Source organism: Cyanistes caeruleus, chromosome 6 (genome assembly GCF_971803275.1).
Source record: "Cyanistes caeruleus chromosome 6, bCyaCae1.hap1.1, whole genome shotgun sequence".
NCBI classification, from domain to species: Eukaryota; Metazoa; Chordata; class Aves; order Passeriformes; family Paridae; genus Cyanistes; species Cyanistes caeruleus.
Window position 1 is genome coordinate 4,977,508 of NC_141706.1, and position 27,562 is coordinate 5,005,069.

General features: G+C 35.4%; 1 protein-coding gene across 3 annotated transcripts in view; it reads right to left on the reverse strand.

The window, feature by feature from the left end:
- The window catches only part of ANO3 (anoctamin 3), a 153,656-nt gene that overhangs the window by 9,184 nt on the left and 116,910 nt on the right, over window positions 1–27,562 (reverse strand). For all 3 annotated transcript variants that reach the window (XM_086891994.1, XM_086891995.1, XM_086891996.1), the window contains 7 exons: window positions 24,806–24,902; window positions 18,923–18,983; window positions 5,685–5,767; window positions 4,615–4,755; window positions 4,099–4,263; window positions 2,777–2,813; window positions 545–656 (listed from right to left, as the gene is read on the reverse strand). In XM_086891994.1, coding sequence (XP_086748120.1) covers window positions 545–656; window positions 2,777–2,813; window positions 4,099–4,263; window positions 4,615–4,755; window positions 5,685–5,767; window positions 18,923–18,983; window positions 24,806–24,902 — 696 coding nt within the window. The remainder of the gene's footprint in view (window positions 1–544; window positions 657–2,776; window positions 2,814–4,098; window positions 4,264–4,614; window positions 4,756–5,684; window positions 5,768–18,922; window positions 18,984–24,805; window positions 24,903–27,562) is intronic.

The window sequence follows — 27,562 nt, forward strand, 5'->3', positions numbered from 1 at the left end:
ATGGTAAGTGTGACCATAACAAAATTGAACTGAAGATGAAGCAAGGTTAGATCTGGGCTGTATCTCATGCTCTAAGCTAAAGATACACACAAAAATTGGAGCCAGAATTTTTGCTTCCTACTCTTGTGTAAGATTTGCCAGACAATATTTACTATTTACAGAAATGCATTCTTGGAAATGTAACTCAAGGGGAACAAACAAGAAAATATTAATAAAGCCTATTAACACAGGGCTAAATACAGACCCACATCTAGAAAGTGATTGCATTTTCAAAAGTTCTGAGTTCTTCTTTAGCAGGGAAGTCACATACACCTCATAAAAATGTAGAATTTTTACTCTCTAGTTTCATGAGTAAACATTTTGAGGGTCCAACCCCTCCTTACATTTGGAAATATTTAGTGTTGTAATTATGCCCAGAAACCAAGTTGTATCTAAACCTCACAGTTCAAGCTGTCACTGTTTTTTCTTCAAATTTACAAAATCTGTGAAGATTTTGAGTTCTGTGCAAGTTTTCTTTTAAGTGCACTTGGCAGAGATAACTTACCTGCCAAGAAAAAAGGCAATGTAGAAGATGGAGCTGTTCAAGTTGACAAACTGGAAAAGGAACATTTTCAAGGCAAAGCTGTTTTCCCACTCAGATTCTGTTCTAGGGTGCTCTTCAGAAAGACACAATATACATTATATAAACAAAAATGAAATTGAGTTATGCGTAAGTTTGCTCACAAATCAATCAACACTAACAAAACAAGCAATGGTTTAAAGTCATGGTGCCCCATCATGTTGCAATTGATTTTTTTTCATTGCCCCAGCTCAGATTATATTGTTTCTATGTATAAACAGAAGATAGAAGCCCCTTGGTTCAGAATAAATCACAATACTATGGGAAGAAACCTGTTTCACTTCCATGAAAACATTTGGAAAGTAGTGTGAATTTTTTATCTTAAGATTAAAGGTATCTTGATTCAAAGAAAAAAACTCAACACAAAAAAACCCACAAAAAACCCACAAAACCCAGCCAAACAACAACAAAACCCCCAAACAAACAAACAAAACCTAAACCAACCAACCAAACCCCCCAAAAAACATGAAAGCACTTGGAATCAGTGGAGCAATAGATGGGGGTTGCCAAGGGAAGCAGAGGTGAAAAAGTCAACTAAAAGCCAGTTGATCTCTCATCCACACTTCTCAACTTCTAAATACTCCAGTAATTACTTCATTAATTACTTCATCCTCAAGCCTTCCCTTTCATAATTCTTGTGGAGTGCCAAACACTTCATAACTCAGTGAGGAAAGGACAGAGGTTCTTTCTTGACGTCTTTTAGAAAGAAATGTAGAAATGTGTAGTAGGGCTACAAGTGTTCTTGTGTACAAGTGAGTGGGTCTGCACTGCCTTGGATATCTGTCCTTAAGGTTTGTAGGACATCATGTCTGAATTAGAATTTGGTGATAATGTTTCCAAATTAATTTTTACAAAACCCATCTTTGATGGAAATATCAAAGTTGGAATATAGTACACTGGTAAAAGTTATAAAGCACAGGAGTTGTAAAGCACACGAGTTGTAAGCCTAAACTGCCTGGATTTGTCAGTTAAAATTTGTACTACTTAACTACTCTGGTGTAATGATGACTAAATTTGGATAGAAATACCCAGGACACTAGCTTTACACATGGACAGTTGTTCCCAGAAGGGTTCCTTTTCTGATGTAAAGCACCTTAGCAAAAAGAATGAGCTACCTGTCTGAAACATCTAAATCTATGAGCTACCTAGCTTGAACACCTAATGCTCCATTAAGTTTAATTCAAGAAATCATTTTTGAAAAAAAATCATGTATTTTGGGAGAAAACTGCTTATACACTTAAACAATTATTTTCTTTCCTATTCTGCTTTGTGTAACAATACAAAATATTTTTAAAATAATAGAAATAAGTTTGATATGAAGAGATACTTTAAAATATTTTAATAATTTGAGTAAGTTGACTATAAATTCTGAATTTTTCTAGCCTGTTCTACTGCCTGTTACCTGAAGCACTATAAAGTTTTGAGCACCTTGTTTAATACTTTAACTAAAAGAGGGATCTGTGGAATTTAAGCAGCCAGGTGGCATTTAACCAAGACAAGATCACTTGCATAATTTGACATGGGTTAAAAGTGAGCATGTAAAATGAAACACTAAACATTAATACATTGACACAGCCAGAGATCTTAAATTCTGTCTTTGCTTTCTTGTTTTCTATTAGCTAGGAAGTTTTATGTCTGTGATTGAATCATGACTAGAGGCTTCAGTATAAAATTTTAATGTTACAGAAATGGAGCTACTTTAAAATTCATGACTTAACATTTTTATCCAGGACAACTTCATTTTATCTTAAGCCATTTTTTTCTGATCTGAAAGATTAAATTGATTTAATTTTAACTTGTTAAAAATAATAAAAAATAAACCAAGCATTTGGAGAAAACTGAGAAAAACCCTTTAGCGCAATAAGAAGGAATAAGTTTTGACTTTTGCTCCAAAACAAGATTACTGTTTTTTAATGTATACTATGAAACATTAAAAGTAGAGGTATAAGAATAAATTCCTTAGTTTTATTTTTTTTCTTCAGCAAAATAGTAAGTTGTTTTCTTTCTGTGTTATTTCTCACTTGCTTAGAGAAATGCCAAAAACATACTTCATAATGAAGTTTTCAAAACACTTCTTTAAAAGTAAATATAGAAGTATACTACAAAGGTATATGCCACAGCCATCAAGAACCATACAATGGGTAAAGACCTACATACCTAAGTCTGTCAGGAGATAGGCAACCTTTTCATATACCTAAAACAGAAATGAAATGGTGTAAGTGTTGGACATCCTGGCTGATGTGATGACAAATCTAAAATGAAAACAAGCATCAAAAGCATCAAGGTATCTGGACAGACAGGGGAGAGCAATGCTGTAGCTATGTGATCTGTGTAGTTTCCTATAAAGACTTCATTCAACTCCTCCAGCCCCACTCTCTTCATCCATGTAAATATATATAGGCATGTATAAATGTACATTAAATACACAATAACTATAAACCAAAACCAAATAGATCAAGAGAAATATTCAGGTATCAATGGTTTTCTTAATGAACAGTTAGATGTTTATCCTTTAATTTCAAGAATGGACTTATGTAATCTAAAAGTAGGCAAAAAGCCTTGACACAGTTTTCCTTTGCATGAATCTGGATACAGGTTGAGGATACCAGCCTTGTACTGAAAATTTATCTCTCTATATCTTTACTATCTCCAGTCTTTATTTTAAACTACATTTAGCCCCAGGCATTGCCAACTTTGAAATATATTTCCTTGAGTATACTATAAACAGCAAGTTAGTTTTGATAGCTTTGCTTGTTCACTTGAATATTTTTTAATGATGTGGAGTGATCATATATTATAACAGAAATAACTACAGGATCTTTGGAAGAATTATTGCAGTGAATGCAATGCCTTAAGAGAATTAAAAGGCAATGTCACTGTTAAGCTGGGTTATTATTCTTTTTGAGCTGTTTCTGCTTGCATGGGAACAGAAAGACAATAAATAACAATGCAGCTGAAAAAACAGAGTTTCTGTCCATGTAATGCTGTAAGAGCAAATGATTCAGCCTGTGCTGTTACATGACAGAAAAAACTTAACAGCAAAATCATATATCACAGTGATTCTAGGACTGTGCAACACTGGTATCAGAGCTGCATTTTAATAAGAAAGGTAAGAATGCAAAGTAATTAATCAAAAACAACCTGGAAGCCAAATTCTAAGTCAAGAAAATAATGTAGTTCCAATTAGAGATCTACTGAAAAAGGCAATATTAAAAAAATACAAATGTAAAAGGCAGCAATCTGTACCCCTGTAACTTGGTGCCATAAGCAAATATGTGCAGTGACAAATTAAGGAGGAAATAGAGAAAAACACTGACAAACATTTTATCAGAGGAGAAAAATCCACTTCAATACTAGCTTCAGACACTGCTACATGAATAAGCACGAACATGTATATATCTAATACATGGTTAACTCAGTAAGCTTGTAAAAATTACTCTTTTAAATTAATTGCTCCTTTAAAAGAACAGAAGACTTACAACATTGAGTGACATGATGATCATAAAATTGATACAGACTCCAGTGCCAGAAGTTGCAAACTGCCAATACTTCTTGATGAAATACCACTTGAAAGAAGCAAACTGCTCCATGGCTACCAGTCGATACACCACAACTGCAAACACTGCAGTAAGGACCAGTGAAATCTACAGGTATGTATTTATGAGCAGAGGTATTAGAACAAAAGAAATCACATCTGAAATAAAATCCACTGAAAAAATAAAACAAATGTTTTAAAGATTGATATTTGTCTTGGAAAGCAGAATTTGAGAGAATAAAAAAAATAGATGAGTTAAAACATTACTGTTCTTTTACAATATAACTATATTCCATCTTGTGAAGCAAAGAGATCCCTGAACAAGCAGTAAGACAGACAATCAGTTTTGCCTATACTTTGTAAATCCACAAATCTTTATGAATGCAGTCATGCTGAGTTACTATTTACATCAGAATAAGATGAATTACAATACAATAACTCTTATATTATTAAACATCACCATGAAGAATATTCCTGAGACAGACACCATCAGTCGACTGAGTTTATCAGGGAAAGGCTGAAAAGGTTCAGGTTTTCCTGTGATGGGATTTACTCGTTCCACTTGGGAATATTTAGCTTCAAACTGGGGACGCAGCTCTTCCTGCAATGACAGGGTGGATTCCATTTGTTGTATTACTTCTGTCTCTCAAGAACCAGACATACATGTGCTATAAAGCAGAATATTATACTGATACAAATTATTTTTTATAATTCTTCAACTCAAACACCTGAATAATTTGCTTTTTTGAAAATCTTTGGAAGCAGTGCCAGGGATCAGCAAAGAACAGAAACCACAGGAGCCTTTCCCACTATGTGAGGGTGTTAAAAAGAATCATGGATCATATTGCTGACTTAGACACTGGATTGTCTGCAAAAATTGATAATAAAACTATAAATTAGGGCCAGTTATAGTGGAGTTTTTTGTGTTATGAGAGCATTTATTAAAAGCTGCCAGCTTCAATCTAGCCATCCATGGAAAGCTGTAAAGCAAGTGAAGCCTATGGACTTAAACTGCAATTAAATTGCCAATATAGGTAAAGTATAGCTTTGCTGAGTAGTGATCTATGGAAGAACAAAATTTTATTATTGCTGATGCTGATAGCAGAATGTTCAAGGATAAGCTATGCCTCTCTAAACTATACAAAATCTAGTTTCTGTCTTGTTGTTTTTCTTGGTCCTATTTTTATGCAGGATCAGGAATTTACAGAACAAGAAACCATGGAACCGAAAGGCAGCTATGCTGACATCAGACGTAGCTCCTGTCCTCTGTACAGGAATTATTTCCTCTCATTTTTTCCAAGGATACTTCTAATAAATGTAGAATTATATTTGGAATTACAATGTTAGTTGCAAAAGGCAAAATATCCTTGCACAATCTCAAGCACACCTTTGTATTCTGCAACTAGTGCTATAAATGCAAATACCATCTGAATGACAAACTCAGATGACTGACATACAATATGGGTTGATAATGAGACTTCAACCATGCTGATAGCACGGATTTACATGTTTACTTCTGTTTCTTCTTACCTCTTCATCTTCCCAGTCTATGAGGTCCCAGTCATAAGTTAATACAGCTCTTCGTCTTTTCCAAAACTCTAGAAAGACTGTGGCTGTGGAAAACAACTGTACTTTAACTACAGGGGGAAAAAAGGGCCATGCAGATCTTAAGAAAATCATCAATGTATCATTAGCCACTTTCTGACAGTTTTCCTCATAGAATCTGAAAACTCTAAGTAGTTTCAGGATACTCCCTGTTAAATTTAAAATACTATTTGACAATGTTTATCTAAAAATCATATTTTTGTTGTCTGCAGTGTATGTACAGAGATAAGTACCTGTCAATATGAGACATTGCCATCCCTTTAAATTCATCATTTTGCTTTTCATTTTATTCAAAACATAAAATCTTCTCTTGCAGAAACAAGGATACACATGCACAATGATATCTATTAATAAAGAGCTAACAGCTATCTCATTCAGTTCAAGTAAAACAACCTCATTTCTTTCCCAGCTATAACAGTTTTATACTGAAGCAGTTTTGCTACTAGAATAATTCTTTAGACAATTATTTCTAATCCAGTTGTGAGACCATAATCAGATTCTCCACGTACTTAGGGGTTTTTATAAGATAATTACAACTAATAAATAACTCCAAATTTCCAAAACATCACAGTCTACCGCTGAGGGTAAGACACCTTGTTTAGGGTGTGATTCCTGACAAAACATAGAATTGTCCAATTGTTCCTTGGAAAACAATGAATTCAAACAGGAAGTAAAAAAAATTTGCTTCCTTCTGGAACTGCTCAGATGGATTTCTAACTCAGAATAAATAGGATGGTGTTTATCTATATTTCTGTACTATGTTTAATATCTTTTTGGGTTTCTATACATACTTGATATATAATTACTTACATATATTATACCTATATCTGCATAAATATACATGACTTATCTATATAATACATTAAAGCACAGCAACCAGAAGTTAGCAGAAGTTCACCATACCACTATAATCCATAAATAATGGATTGTTAAATGAAAGGAACTTGTCCCTGACTATTATTTCTAGGTAGTATGTGCTTTTATTCTTTGAAGCATGGCTCTACAGATGTAAGTTTCAGATGCTCTTAACAAAAACAGCACCCAGCTCTCAATTTAAGCAGTAGTGGAGTTTACCACAACCCATAATAGGTTCTGGTACTTTATGAATAACAAAAAATTATGTCTTTTATGTTACATATGTACATGAAACATTTGACAATGCAAAGATAAACAAAAGCTTCTATTTAGAAGAAGCAGGTGAGGCCAAATCCTCAGTTAACTGTACTTGTCAACTGAAGCACCTTTTCCAGACTCACCTGAGGTCTTAAAAAAGCTGCAGTGTTCTCTTTCCCACAGTAGAATAGAATTCATAATTTTGCTGTGCTACAGGGCTACTGAGAAAAAAGCTAAAGGTATATAAAAAGCCTTGCATTTTGGAAGAAAAGCAAGTCACAAAACTTCTGCTGTGGTGTAAAGTTCTAGTCTAAATAACAGTGAAAAAAAAAATCAGAATTTTTAAATTCAAGTATATGTCCAATTCTACAGAAAGATTCTTCCTGAAGCCTGACTTACTTTACTGCATCACACTGTTAGAAAACATACCAGTTTAAATTTTTATTATATAACCATAGCCAAGTGTGTTCACATTTGCCCTGGGGAAAGGAAACTGAAGATTCCTTCCTTGTATCTCTAGGTGAGGCCTGATGCACTTTGCATTTCAGCAGAAACAGGAGTAGCCCCAAAGAGACAAAGGCCATTGACAGAACATCAGTGGCCATCTACCAACATCTACCCCAGACTCTGCCTCTGGCAGAGTTGGAGACATCTTTTCCAGGAAAGACTGATAACAAAATCAAGGAATTAAGATCTAATTAACATCAGAAGCAAAAAAATCCATATCCAATAGGAAACCAAATACTAAGAATGAAGAAACTTGGAACCAATGAACACTGACACAATTCCTTTCCATGAGTTTTGACTGTATAAAAGACCTGAAAAATCATAAAAACTATGTGTCATGGAATGATTCTCTCTGCACAGCTGGGCTAGGTGTGGATGAGACGATTTCTGTGGTACATCCTGGCCAGATAATAAAAGTAATGCAGTGAGATGCCAACTTAAAAATGTTGTGGAAGGGTTTTTGTTTTTCCTGCAGTTTCAGTGAGAACACCACTAATACCACCTGTTGTGGTTTAACATAGCTTGGTTTTTAGTTAAGGAGAAAATCCATCAACTAGGGAAATGATTCTTTGTAACAACCTTGTCAGCCTCCTTCAGACCTGACAAATCCAATCAGCTGGCTAGTTTTGAATACTGACACCCTGTTAAATCACTTTAGAAAGCTGAACACACCTCTGTGAAATCACATTTAAAAACTAACAAAGCCTGGAAAAAAGTCTCTTGCTTCTGGTTTTTGGACAGGTAACTGGGTGCCCGCCTGTGGCCTGGCCAGGTTGGCCTGTGGCGTGGTGTGGCTGAGATTCTGCTTCCAGGGAATTCCAGCCACGGCTGGCAGAATTCACTGGAAGCAGAATCTCAGCCGTGGGCCAGGCCAGCTCTGCTCGACTTTGGTGGCGCTGAGGCGAGCCCTGCTGTGGCCAGGAGCCACCGAGCCATCCTGCCACGGGAAATCACGCTGCTAAACCCAGAGGCGGCCCTGCAGCCCGCCCAGAAAAGCAGTCCTGCAGCTAGAATTAAATGCAGCAGGGGCTGGAAAATAGACATGCTGCCAAAACAGCCACTGCTATTCCTGCCCACCCCCTGAGATCCTGGCACAGACCCTCCAGCATGACCTGAAATCGTGGCCTGAAATCCTACACTGTGATCGCTCCAGCTGCTGCCCAGCACGGATCACACAACCATCAGCAGGCCCAGGTGAGATATTACCTCTTTCAGTACACACAATAAACTTACAGACATCAATCCTTTCTGGAGTAAGAGAAAAGGGAAGGGTGAAGACACATCAAGAAAACAACATAGAGACACCAAAGTCAGTGAAAAAAAGTCAAATTCCAGATTGGAGGAGAACAAAGAGATGAAGGTTGTACTAAAGAACAATGAAGTGCTGATGCTTCAAGCCTTCTTTGGTGTCAGTCATACCTCCACTGTCAAGGTAACACTTCTTGTGAAGAAATTTTTCCTAATATCCAATCTAAACCTACCCAGACACAACTTGAGGCCACCTCCTGTCATCCTGTCATTTTCTGCTCAGGAGAAGAGACTGACATCCACCTTGCTACAACCTCCTTCTGTTAGGTAGTTATAGAGAGCAATAAGGTGCCCTCCAAGCCTTTTTATCTCCAGCTTAAACACCCCCAGCTTCCTCAGCTGCTCTTCATCATCCTGGTGCTACACACCCCTCCCCAGCTCCACTGAGTTCTCTGGACACACTCCAGCACCTCAAAGTCTCTCTTGTAGTAAGCAGCCCAAAACTGAACGTGATTTCAGGTGCAGCCTCACCAGTGCTTAGTACAGGGGGATAGTCATTGTCCTAGTCCTGCTGGCTACAGGAGGACTTTTGTTTTTCTGACAAAAGACAGGAATGCCACAGGCCCTCTTGATCACTTGGGCAGACTGTTGGTCCATGTTCAGCCAGCTATCAACTGGCACCCCCCAAGCCTTTTCCACTGGGCAGTCTTCCAGCCACTTTTCCCCAAGCCTGTAGCTCTCCACAGGGTTGTTGTATTCTTCAGGGTTGAAACTGCCACTTAAAAAATACAGGCTGAAGTATAGCTTAGCTTTTAGCTTTTTTATAGCTTTTACACTCCTGGAGAACACTGAACCACCTTGCCTCCATAGGGCAACAGCTCCAAATCTGATCCCACCTGGTCTCACTGCTGGAGGTTTTGCCTCCCAGGAACAGTGGGACAGCACTCAGCACCAGCCTTCGAGCACCACACTGCAGGGGTACAACTCACAGCCAAGAACTGAGTCACAAACATCTTCCACCAGGTGTTAAGTCACTGAGGTAAAAAGATTTTACTTTCCAAATATGTGGGAATTCCAAACACAGAAAGTTCTCAAAACCTTGTAAATGCAAGCTTAGATATAGACATGGACACAGGGTTTGATTTAAGGTCTTGGAGAAAGCTTCCATTCTTAGAATCATAAGAACGTGAGTTTAGACAGAGAAGACATTAAGCAAAGTAGTAGGAAGTTTTAAGGTTTTAAAGTTAAGATATAGAAGCAGTTATAAAGGCAATAAGAAGTTTAAGGTATAACAAGTAGTTTTGTGTGTCATTATATGATTGGTTCAGAATGTCCGCACTGAGGCAAAGACATATAAAACAAAATAATTAACTACTGGTGTAAAAGTAGAAACATTCTTTTGTGGCATTAGTTTATTGGCTAATTAACCTTTAAAAGATTTTGTGATCTACAGTCTTGTGACCACTGACCAAGAACATCTGGTAAATAATGTGAAGAAGCACTCACTCCTTCATGAGACCATAAAAGAAGAATAATAAATCATGCTTTAAAATGTCTTTAAGTGGTTCCGTGTCTCTCACAAAATCCTGATAATAAGAGATGAGTTGAATTGCTAACAAACAAAAAAGAGAGCAAGGACACCTTCCTAAAGCCAATGCTGAGGTCCAGGATAACACTAGAGGGGTATGACTTTCATACCACTTCAACAGATATACTTGAACTTTCAGATTATATATTTAATAATATATTTTAATATTATATATTTTATAATATATTTAATATTATATATATATTTCAGGATTTCAGATTATCTATTTAAGATCTTGATATTTTCGGATATTATACAGCAATTCAAACCACCTTTATTTTTAATAACTCTCAGAAAGGTTTATCAGCACCAGGTATGCATGCTGGTGTGAATACTGTTGACCCCAATACATGACATCTCATTTGATTATTGCTGTGAAAGATTTGGACATAAATTAATGGTGCCTGCTTTCACATCTCATGGACAATCTATTAGATAGATGTCCACGCAGACACAGCAATAAATGTGAATTAGAATCTAGCTGATACACACTGAAGAGAATCTTGTATTTATAGAAATAAACCAAAAATCAGAAAACCAAACCCACAGCATCCAACTCTGTCCTCCCTCCTGTCACAGACCACCCCACCTCATGCCAAATTTATTTGCCCACAAAGGGATATCAGAACTGGGAGAACTTAGTCCATCTCACAGAAAAACTTCCACTTGTCCATGCAGTACTTTCAAGAAACACCACCAGTTGCTTCTATATAAATACTTCCTGTAGATACCATATCCTCAACGCTTTCCTCAAGGATAAGTTATTCAAAGGTATTTGCACTTGATTCCTTAAAAATTTAAAGTGGAAACAGATGACAACATCATGGCATTTCACTCAAATAGTCATACAATACTGAAACATTTATGAGTCTCTCTTCACCACAAACCAGCCTAGAATAAATATACATAAAGGATTAAAGAAGGAAAAAAGTCACGAGCTGACTGGATGAGCATATGAAGTTCTATATGATATGCCTGACTTTTTAATTCCTAATTTAATCCAGTATTTTTGAATATAAGATCTCAAGAGAGGAGTAAGAGTTGTAACATTTAGACCCCTAGCTGTTTATATTTTCAAAAGTAAAAATTAATGACATCTGATAAACTCATAAAATTTGGATTTACATTGTTTTCTTAAATTATTGCAACTGTGAACATATTTGGAGATAGGATCAGATCCATTTCTAGCAGCATGCTTCTCTTAATTGAAGTTTCTGCTGCTGCTTTATTTTGTGGAATACAGGCCTTTACCAATTCTCATCTCACCAAGTGTAGGAAACTGCAATAAGAAGCTATCTTTTTAAAAATTAATAGTTGTGCAATTGAATTCTACTTAGAGTGTATTTCTGAGAAAATAATTGAAAAAAAAACCCAAACCATTTTGTGATTCAAATATTAAAGTAGAGAAGTAGCAACCATAAGCAATGGCAGTATTTCCCTCCAACTAATTATTTTCTTTAGTGGGTATTTATGCTCCTTATCAAGCAAGTATAGAATTTCTCTCAGAGTAAGTTCAGAGCCATATTCAATTTTGGTGAGGGGTGATGCTGGTGGTGAAGTATTCTGTATATGACACTTTATAGCAAACTTCTGCTAGAATCTGCTTTGCTACTGCCTCTGTTGAGTTTAGTGCTACCAAAAACTGACAGGAAACACACTTCAAAACCTAGGCCAGTGCCCTTATATTTGTCAAGTTGCTAGACAGCAAACAGAGGGTAAAAAATTAATTATAGACTACAATTCATATTTATATTCCTCTTTGTAATTTACTAAAAACTTAAACACTATTTTATTTCTCAGAGCAAAAATCGAAATATATTTAGGCCTAAACATGTAATGTTTATTATTCATTAAATTTAGAAAAATGTCATTTTTGGAGAGCAATCTGAATTTTAGAGCAAAGATCCACACAATCAAACATCCAGTATGTATCTGGGACCATCATTTGTAATAATTTCTTTGTGAATTCTAGAAGTTAAATAGTGTATCTATTACTCTAAATGTTCTGTCTATTTTTTGTTCATTGATGAAAAGGTAGAAAATGAGGCTTTAGTTAAGTTTGAAAATTCTGCAAATATGAACATGTTATCTCAGGTCAAAAAAGTGCCATTACTAATTTGTTATAATTTAATAATTGTAATAATTGTTAATCACATCATCATTTACTCCATAAATTACTTTCTAAGATAGGGAAACAGTGAAAGATTCAATTTAATGACATGCAAAAGAATGTAATTTGAATTTGTAGTTCTAAAGACTGTATTATCTATCCATAAAAAGAAGTTGAAGTTAATATTTTCTTCTTAATTGCAGAGGTTTTGTAGACATTATGCCCATCACTGGTAATGGCTGTGGTTAGGAAATGTTGCAATTATTTCATCATGCGAAAAATCTATTTTACATACTCAGGTTCACACTGGAAGGCCATTTTTATGGGAAATTCTATTCACACCCTGGTGACCTTGAATAAAGGCCACTACAATCTCTTCATAAACCCATACACTGAAGGAGAAATTTCAATTTTCCCCCTTCTGTAACTGACTTTTTTATTTTTTCTTCTCAGCTGGCACAGGTCTCAGATACAATGTCAGCATCTCTAGCAACACAGAAAAAAAATGCAGAGTGCAAAACCCACTGGAGAAACATGATGGTGACCATCCTATGTAAAAACCTCCTTTTTCATGACAAAAAAAAAGATTTAAAAAAAAATTGAAGTGCAGCCTAATCCCATGTCAATGTCAGTTCCATTCACTTCAGGCTACACCTGTTGCACTGATTTTCACTGAGCTGCTACTGAGGAATGTGAATATCAGGGAACCAAATAGCACAATCTGTTTTTTTTTCCCATTAATAATCTACATGATATAATTAATAACTCATAGCTTCCTTCAATACTTACTCAGCCAGTTAATGTACATTTTGGGTTCTTCTACAAATTTGGCTAATCTGTATGTTAGCACTGCTTGCATATTAAGCCCTAAAGGCAATGACTGTCCTTGAAGAACTTCAGCATTTTTCTAAATTGTATGAACATTGATGCAACACTAGAGAAATAAGAGTTAAGTATTGCAAAAGGAAGCAGTTCAACACAGCCTGAGAACTACAATAACTTTCAAAGCAAGGAGTTTTGTTCTCAGTGGTTCTCCACAAAGATTACGCAAGTTAAGACTATCGCAAAAAAAAGGCAAAGAATTTGTTCAGCAAGGATACTGCTCCTTTGTACACTGCTCTAGGAATTAAAATTATAGTCAATGTGAATGGAGCATAATTTCCTTATGTAGTTTAATTACAGTGAAAGGATAATAAGCAATTTGACCAAGGACACGTTGTTTACTAATATGACTATTAATACAATCATGTAAAGAACACAATACTGAATTGAAACAATAATACTATTAAAATGAAAGCATGTGTTTTGAAAACTTTTGGTTGTTCCCTCAAGGTTCTGTGGGGCTTTTTCCCAGTTATTTCTACTAATGAATCATAATCTAATATTGAGACAATACAGCATTTAATAGTCCTCTGGAGGGCTATTGTTTGTACTGTAAACACAATTGAAGCTGATAATTTAACTTCAACATGGTTTTCTTTGGCTTGCTTGTTTGGGATCAAAGTTTTTATCCTGAGTTTAACTGATAAGCAAAAGCTCTCTCTTTTCTTTTTTCAAAGAAAGTTACAAATGTTTTCCAAGCATAGGTCCTTCAACATAGAACTGATCTTGGGAAATAAGCAATGTGGCGAAATGGAACATGAATTAAAAAATAGATTAAATGACATTGTATAAGCACATGTGTTGGAAGTAATGGTGCCACCTTCAAAGCACAAAATAAATAGGAATAAAGGTGCAATGAGATACCTTGATGTGGTACTTAATTTATTTAGCCATTGATAGAGCATTACCCATAGCTGACTCCTACCTACCATTACAGTATGTGCTCTTCACACTGCCATTAATGGTGTTACATACAAAGAAGCTAAGCTGGGGAAAATACACAGCTAAATAAAAAACCACAAACTAACAAATTAAAAAAACCAGCCCTTATTCTCTCTGCCCCCCAACCAAAAAGAATCTCAAAACAAAAAAGACAAACCCTCTAAAAAACCACCCATAGGAAAACGCATAAAAAGTAGGAGAGGCTTGAAGACAAAATAAAGTTACTTTTTCCAGGTATAAATCTCCTTCCTTCAGCTGGTGAAGTACCCACATACATACATGGACATCTAACTAATTAATGATTATGAAGAATAACTTATTATAGAATTTACTGTGGTGTCATATGTTGGAGTTAAAAACTGGATGATCCCAATCCCATGTTCCTGAGGTTCTCTGGTGGCACCAGCTTCTCTTCAGATGTGACAAAAACATGGAATAAATAACTCAGCCACAAACATCCACACAAGCCCAAAGCCTTCAGCAACATTTAAAACAATGGGTGAATTTTCTGAAGTGACCAAAAGTGCTGTGTCTACATCTGCTTCCAGTGACACCAAGGCATGCCACAATCATCTTCAGAACTCTTGGGGTTTTCCCAGTGATAACTCTTCAATCAAACCCACCATGTTGCTCCCATCAGTATCATTCTGACATCACCCATGGTGAAGCAGGACAGTCCTACCCCAAATTTCAACCCCACTCAGCAAACAACAAAGCTAATTCCAGCAACCCTTCTGCTACATTACCTAATCCAAAAGATGCCAATGAAGGTAATGATCTAACTAAACTGGTTTAATAAAATTATAATGCTGAAATAAAACATTTTTTTAAATTGAACTGGAAGCTTTATAAGGCATGTGAACTTAAAAGCGACCTAGTACAGACTAAAACTAAAGCTCACCCCCAATAAAACATGTATTTTTCAAATTATTTACTCTTTAATTCATTATTTAACACTTCCCAGAGTGGGAGAACCTAGTGACAGGCATGACCTATCTATTAGGTAACAGCTATTACCTATTACTTGAATGGACCTTCAAAGCATACGTGTAGAAATTAGATTTAAAACATATAGCACATCAATTTATTAAAGTTCAGAAACTTTTGTGACCAAAGATGACTTCTTATAAACACTTCCAAAGGAATTATTCATTGTGCATTTAATTACCAAGTTAAGTATGCGTGGGAAAACAATGGAACATAAAACTGTCATGGCACTTTTCTATCCTGCTCTTCTGAATCAGGTCTTCAGAAAAATAAAAGATTAGAAGGCACAGTAATTTCTTGCATTAATTAGCTTTCAAGATTTTAACACAGGACTGAAAGTACAGTTTGTACTAAGAATTAAGGATCATCAGACTTTCATGTTTCCCATCATAGTTAGTACATAGCTAATAATTACAATGTACCTGATTTTTAGGTAACGTTGACTGAAAAGGAAGGAGAGTTGGAGAGCAAGTTCAGTTCCAAGAAGAAAATGAATACTCTGAAGAAAAGTTTTATGAAATTTGAGGGACATGAGTTATCATCAGAAAATCATGCATCAGGGCCCTCATCTTCTGCTCTCCCATATGTCAGAAAACAGTTAACTGGACTTGCATGTGAGGGATGCTGAATTAAACCATGAGGTACTCAGTAGAGTGATTCAAATTTTTCAATAAAAAATAATAATTAAAAAAATTAATTTTTTTAATAAAAAATTATTGTGTTATTACTTCAGTTCTTCACTAAGACAACTCCCTGGAACCATATGTTGAAACCATGAGTTTCAGAGGCGCATCAGATGACAAAACCAGCACAACAGACAAGACAGGGGAAGACAATGCAGGGTGCCCATCCAGTGGCATTCCAATGGCTGACATCACACCACCCCACTTATATTCTTGCCTGCTATCTACACCCTCTCATTTCTTCCAAAACAAGCTGACAGTTGTTACCTTACAGCCATCACTGTGTAAACAATGTCTTGAAAAGCAAGGAAAAATCACAAGATGCACCAAGATACAACAGGCAGGGTTCAGTAGCAGAGCATCAATCATCTACTTTGTAATTAAATTATCAACTTCTGGTTTTCCTGGAAGAATATCATACTTGCTTTCTTAGAAATTAAATGTACAGAAATAGCAAGCAGGTAAGATTCTGCTTTGTGTAACTTTGGTCAACAATTTAACAGAGAAAATTTGACTAGGATTACAATGATATTTTAGTATAAATGCAGAAAACCATCCTCAATTTAACTACTTTCAAGTGAAACTATTCTATCCAAATATAATTTCTATCTGATAAATGACACAGGTCATTATTTTCCCAAATGTAAATTTGTGAAATTTGGGTTAATTTGTAATACCTTCTTCAATGAATACTACAAGATTTATTAGGTTTACTTGGATTATTTGATTTGGATTACTTGAAGTTTGCTGGAGATTGGAATTACTGAGTAAAATGAGTTACATCTAACCTTTGACTAGATGACACCAATTTAAAAGAATTATCAATGAAAAAATGATGACAAGCTTCCATTCCTCTGTCAAACAGATTTGTTGTTTGAATTGCAGGCTAGATCTGCAGAAATTACTTAAAATGTGTCAGTACAGATTAGATAGAAGAAATACTTGATATGAGAGGAAAAAAATCTCCTATATCTTTTAGGATATAGGTATCCTAAAAAGCATGGTACAGTTCTGTCCAGCTAAAGAGTAAAATTATGGCACTATAATGCAAATAATTGCACAGTTTATTTGTTTGCAATTACCAGACAAGTCTAAAATAGAAAGGAACAATTGTAAAGGCACAGAATAAACAAAATAAAGTGCAGAGAAAACTACACATATGTGATATCTCCTTGTTATCATGCTATGCTAAAATGCTTTTGTTAGTGGGGAGACTGTGGATCACATTGATGGAATGGAGTTATCTCACTAACTGTCTGTGAATGTTGCAATGAGATTTTATTCAATATGTGAGTAAATTACATGCACATACACTCCAGAGAGAAATTATGTCAGTCACACTGAACATGGGAAAAACAGGTATTTATTTAAAATATTAAAGATTTCAATCCATACATGCAGTTTTGCCATTCTTTTCAGGTTCAGTCATAAAAGCAGCCTAAGTCCCATCAATACCAGAACCTGATTTCTAACATTGTATCCAGCAGACCAAAAATCTGAGACAGATTCACCTATATTACATGAGAATATCACTCTGATGCTTGAAATGAAGAAAAAAGTAAAGCTCAGCTTTCACCTTCCTTAGCCTATATAATGCCACCTTCCCTGTGGTAAAGCAGTGTCATACAAGCAAATCCTTCCTTACACTTGAATCCTGGCCTCAGCTGAAAATGGAGAGAGCTCTCTTGAAGGAGAACTTGAAGACAGAGATGAAGAGATGCAAAGAAGCTACCTGTGTTGTCTGCACCAGTTAGCATATAATTAAATGCACAGTATTTTAGGAATTTTTGAAAGTAATAATTAATAATTGGAAGGTAGTAATAGCAAGATTAGCAGTAAATGATTTGATTACTGAGGCCAGTAATCAAAGTGTGCCCTTTAATTATATCATGTTGATTTTTAACAATCCAATCATAATTTTTGTATGTATGGGGATGTGCTTCTGTTGCCCATGTAACTATTTGATGTTATTTTTATGTTGTTACTTGCTTTTACCATGCAAGCCTCCAAAATCTGTGACATTTGTTCTTACTTCACTTTAAGTTAGAATGATAAATACATAAACAGATATATAGATATATAGATATAGATATAGATATATAGATATAGATAAAGATAGAGATATATATATATAGATATAGATATAGATATAGAGATAGAGATATAGAGATATAGATATAGATATAGATATAGATATAGATATAGATATAGATATAGATAGATGTAGATAGATAGATAGAAATAGAAATTGAAATATAGCTGTTGTGTACCATTTCATTCAAAACTGTAAAACTCTGGCTTGAATGCAGACAGTGCTGTGTATGTGAACTACTGTAATTAAACTACAAAGACAATCATGTACATTGGTAGAGTCAATTGTCTCTGGTTCTACTCTTCTTCCCTATTTCCCAGCAGCAAAATCCTATTAGCTGCAGTGAAAGCTAATTATAGCAAGAATTTCACGCTGGAACCATTAAATCTGTCTTTTATGGCACTATTACACTGACCTTCTACAAGAGGCAAGGCTGTTCTTGGTAACTCAACAGAGTCCTCTGTGGATATCCCCCTGCTTGACTTTGAGCCCCTCAACATGATGTGTTTGATGTCAGTGTGAACATAATGAGAGATTCAGACTAAGAATTTGAATGTAAATACCTTAATTGCAGTAAGCACTTAACATCAAACCTTTCCTATACTTTCCTCTAATTAGCTCCTATAAAACCATTCTCATTCTATAGAAGTCCTCTACAAGATGTGATTTTTATATTGGCTCAAGAGCAGTAACTTAACCTACATGTTTTCCTCTAAAAAGATTTTAGCCTGAATAATATAAAATTCAGGCTTAAAGACATTTAGGACCCTAAAGAAAATAATTACATTAGCCATAAAAGGTATTACCCATTACTGGCATAGAAATTCAAGTTAATGAAAATGAAAAGAATTAGTTTGTGTGGCAAAATCATAATCCTTCTTTAACTTTTATCAAGAGCTATAATCTCCCTTTATCAAGTAATTATATAAAAGGATCAGCTGAACTAAAAAACAAAAACAAAACAAAAAAACAAGCAAACAAACAAAAAAACACATGTAAAAATGTACTTACCCCAAATTGCCATGAAAATTGCAAAGAAGACAGTCCCTCCATTATCAAACAAATGTGTAACCTGAATAAAAAAATAAATACATCAGGAAAAAAAAATACTGCCAGCTCATCTTTTGCTCCAAATAATCACAGAGTACATAACTGGTGGCAGAAACCAAAAGCCAAGCATTCTCAAAAGTAGCACTATTAGCATGTTTCTTCTACCAAGGTTTTCAGTCACACTCTGACTTCTGGTATAATCTGAAATCTGCTGTTCCAGACTATCACTTCAAGCATCACCAGTCATTTTGTTTCACAGGCACTGAGATGTTTTGTTCATGTCCAGGCAGGCTAAAATTTCATCCAGAATTCTTGTCATATGGTAGGTCAAACTTAATCTCAACCATTTCTATTTCAAGGTTTTTATGAGCTAAAAACAAAACAAACTCTTTACTTTTCTCCCTGTACATACTTACTGTCTCTTGATTCCATTTTGTTCTTCTACCTAGATATTTTGCAAATTTCTCTGCAGGTAAAAATAGCATGTATTCCTTTTAATCCAGACACCTCAGCCTCTCAAATTGTTGACATTCTCCTTCTTAAAAGGCTTTTGCACCTGAACTCCAACAAACATTAAATTGTTTCTAAATATCATTCTGCAGAAGTGTCCATGATTCTAAACTGTGAAGTTAATTTCCTCCATGAATGCTCTTTTCTTAATTAGATTTACCCTTTATCTTACTCTTTGTTATAAGATTTTTGGTCAGAACAGCAATTCAACTGCAAAGTCTAAGGCTTACTGATTGAAAAAAAAGTATTGAAATTAAAAGTGCTTATTTATTTAGTCTTAGTTCTATTTATTTGTTCATACTTAATGAAAACAAGTATTGATTTCAGTAAAAAATTAGGTTTTGCATGCCTTTTAAACATCTGAGTGGGTGAATTTGAGGTCTCACTTATGAAAACACCACAACTTATATTACAAAAATCTGAAATTTCTAATATTCTGCCCATAATATTAAACACCATTTAGGAAGCTGATAAGAACAATGTCCTTTCAGTAGATTTAAGATTACCAATTTATAACAATGTAATTTATCCAGGGATAATGTCCCTACATTTCTTCTAAAAAAAGGTGGTTTAAGATGTTGCTGGCAATTATTAAGTAGTGCAGAGGCTTCAAATTCCTATTTGAAAAGCATTTAAAAGCACAAATCACTATAAAATACTACAGCAAATCAACAACATCACAGGCATATAGAAGAAGACCTGAAGAGAGAAAAGGAATGAGAAAGTGTCTCTGATATGTATTGTTCTAAACCATACAGAAAATTCATGGTGATTTCCCACCACCTGAAATAAGAGAATGTCTTGAGAAGGAATATCAATGAAAAGACTTTCCTTTCATTGATGTTGACTCTCTTGCTGACTTAAGAACCAATTTTTAAGTTTTATCATGAAAATAAGCTTATTGTCCTTGTGGCAATGGAAGGGTGCAGGTAACCAGAATATGTTTTGCTGTGCTGTGACCTTCTCTTACACCTGAAGTTATATTAGCCAGCAGGAATGTTCTGTACAGGTGTGCCAGGCTTCTGGGGCTGACAGCCTCCCTCAGGCAGGTTACCTAATCTGCCCCTACAAGGGAGAATTCATCCTGCAGACAGATTTTCATTCTTCTAGAAAAGGCCAGCATTACTACTTCTGCCTCAGAAATTAAGAAAACTAATGTATGAATGCAGAAAAAGTTTGAGACTGTGTTTCTTTCCTCTACTTTATCTCTCATGGAGTAAAATTATTATAATATTGTGAGAATTTCATTAAAAACATATATTTCATCTGTATGTCAGTTATGGTTTTATTTTCTTATCTTTTTAAGGTTCTTGAATGGAATTGACTATTTGGTATTGGAGATGAATAAATCCAATATGTTCCCTGCCAGGATTACACAGTGGGATCAACTGTCAATCAAACATGTATTTTGCTTTTTTTTTTTTCTTTTGCTTCCATAAAGGAAATTGCAAACATAATGGGTATGAGACTGAAAATATGAGAGGAGAACAAAATCAGCTCAATAAATCAGATTAATATTATTGGGTTTTAATGCAAACCTGTGTGAAGATGTGATCTTGGATATTCTGCTAAGGAAAGAGTGCATCTTTCCAAGAAAACACAAAATGAACCAACCAACCAAACCTAACCTGGTGGAATTAATGTTGCTAAGAGTAGAAAACAAATACTTGCTTCCTGATTTGGCACTGTCTTGTTATAGTGTTTAGATGAAAGTTTTATAGCACCACAAACAAAATTAAGACTTGACTCTTAAAGGCTAAATGCATGGTGTGAGACTCTGCTGATCAAGAAGATCAAGAAGGCCTCTAAGCAGAGCAGATGTCACCATCAGATAAGATTTCAGGCCCTTCATATCCACCCTGAATCAACATCCTGCCCCAAGTCAGGGCCAAGGTGTGCTGGGTGCAGGACCTGCCCCAAGACCGTGCAGATCACCACGGATCAAAGAGTCCACTTAATGTGGATGGAAATGACAGCCTGATCATTCAGCCATTCAACTTCTAGGCAGGTATTACCCACCTTTCCCTGAAATTATAAACATCACTTCAGTGTGGCATTTTTAAATGGAAGTGGGAGGGGATGAAAGAAATGGGCAGGAACAAGGAAAAAGGCATCTTCTGTATTTTGTCTCTAGCTTTGCAAAACCTTGGCAGATAAAGCATTTGGAGTGTATGATTTTTTTTCCAGCATTAATTAGTTCTGTCCAAAGAAGGGAACTTTGTAGGGAAACTTGGTAGATATTTAACAAAGAACCCCTGACAGCAGGTTTAATAACTCGAAACATGAGCACACACCCCTTACATAAATGAGGCAGGTCCCAGGACATAAACTAATTTGGGGAAATTAATATAAATTAGAGAAACTCACTGTTCCTAATTAAATCAATGTTTATGTACTCTACAATGAGCTACTTGAATGAGTAAGGATTAAAACACTTATTCCAGAATAAGCGTGCTGATTCCTAAAATTATTCACAAATAGCTTCCCTTGCTTATTAACTCTTTGGTTATGTACAAGGTAGCCAGAGAAATAATGTTCCCACAATGACAAAACCAGAGGACAATGCTTATAAGCTCCATGTAATGAACAAGAAAGAACCAGGAAATGCCATTTTCTTTTCCAGAGAGCAGATCCTATCCCTTATTTTTAAATATATTAGTTCCACTTACTTATAGCACTAACAGTGCTTCAGAAAATACCATTGATTTGAAATCAGACTGCAGTTTTCTAGCATTACAAATTGTTTTAATTTACTAATTTGGGTGCAAACACAGTGGAATGATGACACATATTTAGGTATTTGTTGCTCAACTTGAGCAACATGGTGGTAACCAGCAGAACCACAATCCCTGCCAGAAACCAGGCAGTTCATAGCAAGAGGTAGAGTGAAGGTATTACATTATGACCTTTAGAAAAAAACTTCATAAAGCTGTTTTTGTTGGGTTGGGTTTTTTTGTTGTTGGTTTTTTTTTTTTTTTTGGCTGTTTTTTGTTTATTTGTTTGGGGTTTTTTTTTTTGCCATTTGCGTGGCCATATGGTAATCCTATTCCTTCCCAAAGAGAATTCTCTCTCTCCCCCAGCTGGTGGAGATCCAGAACAGAAAAATCCTGAAAGGAGACATTTTTTGTTTGTTTTCTGTGTTCTAATGTGATGTTGATCAGTTTTTAGAACAAAAGCACTGGCAGGAAATGCTGGGAGCTTACATGAATTTCCATAATTGTAGACACAAAAAAAGAGTGCCTGTGATGATGGAATGTGAGTGGTTACTCCTTGCCTTCTCTACTGGAATTTGTTGACAACAGCACTTACAAGCAGCAATTTTTCTTCTAGTCAGAGAAGAGGAGGAAGTAAGGATATGTGAGGGGAAAAACCACATGGTGACACCAAGGTCAGTAGAAGAAAAGGAGAGGGAGGAGGTGCTTCAAGTGTTGGAGCTAAGATTCCTCTGGAGTCTGTGGTGAAACAAACTGTCCTGCTGTAATGCATGAAGTCCACAGGAGACACAGAGATCCACTCACAGTCTGTGGGAAAAGTGCTCACGCTGGAGCAGGTGGGTGCCAGGGAAAGCTGTGATCCAGTGGGACACCAAATATAGAGAGAGAGTCCCTGCTTCCAGAGATAGAGACAGAGAGAGCCCTTCCTTCCAAACTAGAGCAGCCTGGCCTTACAAGACTGCACCCCATGGACGAGTGACCCACACCACAGCAGTTTTGGGAAGATTGTTTCCCCGTGGGAGGGATGCCATGGCACAGCAGAGAGAAGACTCCTCTCTCTGAGTGAACAGAAGATGATCTCAGTGAGGAACTGACCAAAACCCCCCATGTGATGTCTCCCAGCACCGTTGGTGGAAAAGAGGGATGGACTGGAGGGGGAAAAAAAGGTGCTTTAAAGGCTTATTTTAACTCTCATTATCCTCCTGTGACTCTGTTAATAATGAATTTGTTTTATACCATTACATTTGAATCTATTTTGCCCTTAGAGTATTTTTCTCACAGTCCTTAACTCATGAGCCCTTCATTGATATTTTTTCCCTCTCCTTTGCCCAACTGTAGTAGGAGAGGGTAAGCAAACAACTTTTGTGGGTACCTGGCATTTGGCCAGTGTCAAACCATAACAGACATTAAATGTGAAATTTGCATGATATCAGCACATCATGTCAGTGTAAATATAAATAAGACACAAAACCTGCTTCTTATTAATTGAAGATGTTAAAAAACCAGGATCTACAGATAAAGGGATTCCACAATTTCAAATAAATTAATTTTGCTAAAACTGCCACGGATTTCTGAAGAAGCACTTATCACCTTCTAAAAAGAGGCATTTCTGGGATGGGTTGTACAGCTTGCATAAAGCTATTTCAATTGAGAAAGCTTTTACCTTAAGTACACATTAAAAAAAAAAAAATTTAAAAAACTTACAAATCCTCTCATGGAACTATTTTCTGTTTTATAGTTATAGTAGTATTTAAAAACAAGAACCACTTTTTTTTTAAAGTGCAACATTTCCAGTGGTATTTATTGCTGTTGTTACAAAATAACCTCTTAACTTTTGCATTATAAAATAGAAAATTAAATTTGTCAGTAGTAAACATAAATAATTTTAAAAAATATTTTCACAGATAAGTTTGAAATGTTCAGTTTTACTCAGCATTGGTCCTATCTATAAGAAATTTTGACATCTAATACAAAATCGATTTTCTCTTTGACATTTCTGCAGTTTTTTCTGCAATGCCATGGCAGAGAGACAATCATGTTTTATAAATACAGGCTTCTGAGACAGATTTATTCTATGGGATAAGGAACACAAAGATAAAAGCCAAGGCTGCTTTTCCAGCAGTGTGAACACACAACACATCAAAATACATTGCTCACCTGCAAATTCTGCATGTACACAGAGGTCCTTGCGATTATTTAAGTACCTTCTTCTTCACAAGAATAGCTTCTTGTAGCAAAATATTTCATTGTATAAAATCTTTGCATTAGTTTGACAGAACAAAGCAGGAGCAAAAATTCAAATTTAAATTAAGGAAACAGATTAATAAGATAGTTATAGAGGAAAGTAGGAAAAACTTTACAAAAAGTTTTATCACTAAGTCCTCACAGGAGACTTAATAAGTTGATGAAAATAGTAAGAATTTATTAATAAGGAAATGCTCACAGAAAGTAATTTTAGAAAAACCCCAGATAATTTCAGAGCATTCCCTTATTAGAAAGATGAATTACAAAGGCTGAAAACAACATCTGTAGAGAAACAACCTGTTTTTCAGGAAAACTGGTTGAAGAAAGGGCAGCCATTATACAACCAAAATTATCTTGATAATAATGCAATAATTACCTTGGCATATATGCAGCTTTCATTGAGTTTTTGTAGTGTGCAATTGCGTTCACACATAGGGCACATAATGGTTTCATTTGCTTCACAGATCTCTTTGCTTTAGTAGGAAATAGGAAAATAAAGGTTATAAAAACACTTCTAGCATTCCCAAGATTTTCTGAGGTTACACCATTTATGTTCTCTGTTTGTTGACAGCACATGCATCACAAAACCGGACGATTAAAATAAATTGAAAGTGAGTATTTGGCTTGGAAAGCCTAATCCCAAATCAAGAACCTGAATACTATGAATATATAGAGTAGTACACAATACTTTTGGGCATCATGTTACACTTTCCACACTAGCAAATTCTCTCCCAAATATCACAAACAGAAAACTAAAAAATTGCTCACTACTCTTCAAATGCATTTACAGCCTATTTTTCTAAATTATGTAGAAGATACCAAACATTCATGAGGATAGACAACACTGGTATATTTACACTGATTTCAATCAAATGACACCATTTGTATCAGCTGCATGTTTGCTCCACAGGATAGTAGTACACACACTTAGATCAGTCACATGCAAAAACCCACTAATGGGGATTTCTGGCAATAGTATTTAAAGTCTTTGCATTTTTATTTTCTACAGAATAAGTTATGTATAGGACTAATGAAAAAACTCCACTTTAATGTCCCATTTTGGGGGTTAATATCTGCAAGCCACATTCTGGTGTTTAAGACTCCTAGGATTTAAGAAGATGAAGACACTGTTTTCACTGGGACCATTTGTATTCAATGCATAGAACAGAGCTAAGTGTCTCAACAAAGGCAAAACAGAACTAACAGAAGTGAAAAACTGAATTTTAAAGCACATTTTAAACTGCAGTGACTTCCTGAAGAACCTCAGCAACCACCTTTCCCTATCTTTTAGCAATGATAACGTGCCTGAAATGATCCTGACACACTAGGGAAGTCGCAGTATAAAAAAAGTGCCAGGAAATGCCAACTAATTTGTTTTAATAAACATGGTGCTTTCATCTCTCCTTCTCATAAAAGCTGTATTTACATTTCTAATTCTGTTTGGAAGATCATGCTTATTTCTAAATGACTGTATATGTTAAACAATTTCTGGCATAGCAACAACATAAATAAAATATTAAATGTAAATATTAATCATTGGTCATACTTTACGTAACATCAGAATCACCAGTTCACTGAAACTCTAAACAAAATGTGAACCTGACAAATAAATCATCCTGAGTAACTCTTAATCCAGAATGAGCACACCCAGACATTGCAGAGTTGCAGAACAACAGAAATTTTAACGTGTGTTGCATCAGAGAATTTTCTTACTTACATTTTTATTCAAATTATTGAGTGCAAAAAATCACATTTTAATCATGTTATGGTAATAATGGAAACTGCTATCAGTCATAAGGCCAAAATGAACTGTACTTTGAATTTAAATTCAAGATGATAAATACTACATTTTCTCTACTATATATCCTGAGTTAAAATGCTGCTTTGTTTTTAGTAACACATGAAGTTTCACAAAATCATATTGACAGTGATAGGTCACATGCTTTCACACTACTTTGCAAAAGCAATAACATTTGTTACACAAATGTTTGTGACAGGTGCTGTGTTAATTGTTATTGCAGCTCCAGTCTTCAGTAGAAGAGGAAAATAAGCTACTTTGTACTGTTTTCACCATTATATCTGAAATCTGTCTAAAGCACATGGTGCAAAGACAGCTCAAGCTATGCTGTGCTCATGCCTGGCATTTCTGTTTGACTGGCAATAAAGGAACAGTTTACAGCAGTGATAATTAATGATATCTATAAACACATTCAAAACCAAACTCTTTCAAGCCATCAGATTTACTTTTATAGAGACTAATAGAACTTGGGAATAAAGATAGGCAATAGATATTGCACCAATTTGTTCAAAGAACCCAAATGAAGGGATTCCTACAGGACTATTTAAACCCTTCTGCTTGACTATAACTTCATATTTCCTCCAGTTAGGTCAAGGAGGGCCCTTGGATCAAAATCTATTTTAAAGTGTATGAAACAAATACAATTCATTCATTCTTCATTTTTGTTTCAGCATGTCCAAATTCTATTAATATAATCCAAGTGTCCTGGGAGCTAGTATGGAGTTTCTTGTCTTTGAGAGATGCCAATGACACACCTTTCTCTTCCACCAGGAGGAAATACTAAGGGAAACCTTGATAATAGTAGATTATGGCCCCTTGTTTCCCCTTTGTTGGAACTGTGCTGTTACACATGTGATAAATACAAGATTGACATTTCAATAGCTGTGGTCCCTGTGCTCTCAGAACAGACTGATCCTTGACTTTAGATCCACTGCATTTTGAAGACATTAATGGTGAAAAACAATTCTAATACAGAGAATATCTTAAAGATAGCATCATTTCCTGGCTGTAAAGTTTATTGCATTTAGCTGTATTTAATGTGATTTGAATTCATACAGTTTCTCAGGAGTTTCCTGTACAAAGCAAGCTTTAAAAGAAGTGCTCATTACAGCACTGCAGAATATAATAACTCACTGTGAAACAGAAGTTAAAGAAAACTCCTTAGATAAAACTTCGTTTTAAGTATATTTAAGAAATTTAAGTAGAAGTATTAAGTATATTTAAACTTAAATACAGTCTTACTTAAAGCCAGAGAAACAACATTTTCTATGAAAACTGACTAAGTATTCATACAGCCTAAGCACCCAAACTGCTTGGAGCAACAGCTGCAGTTGT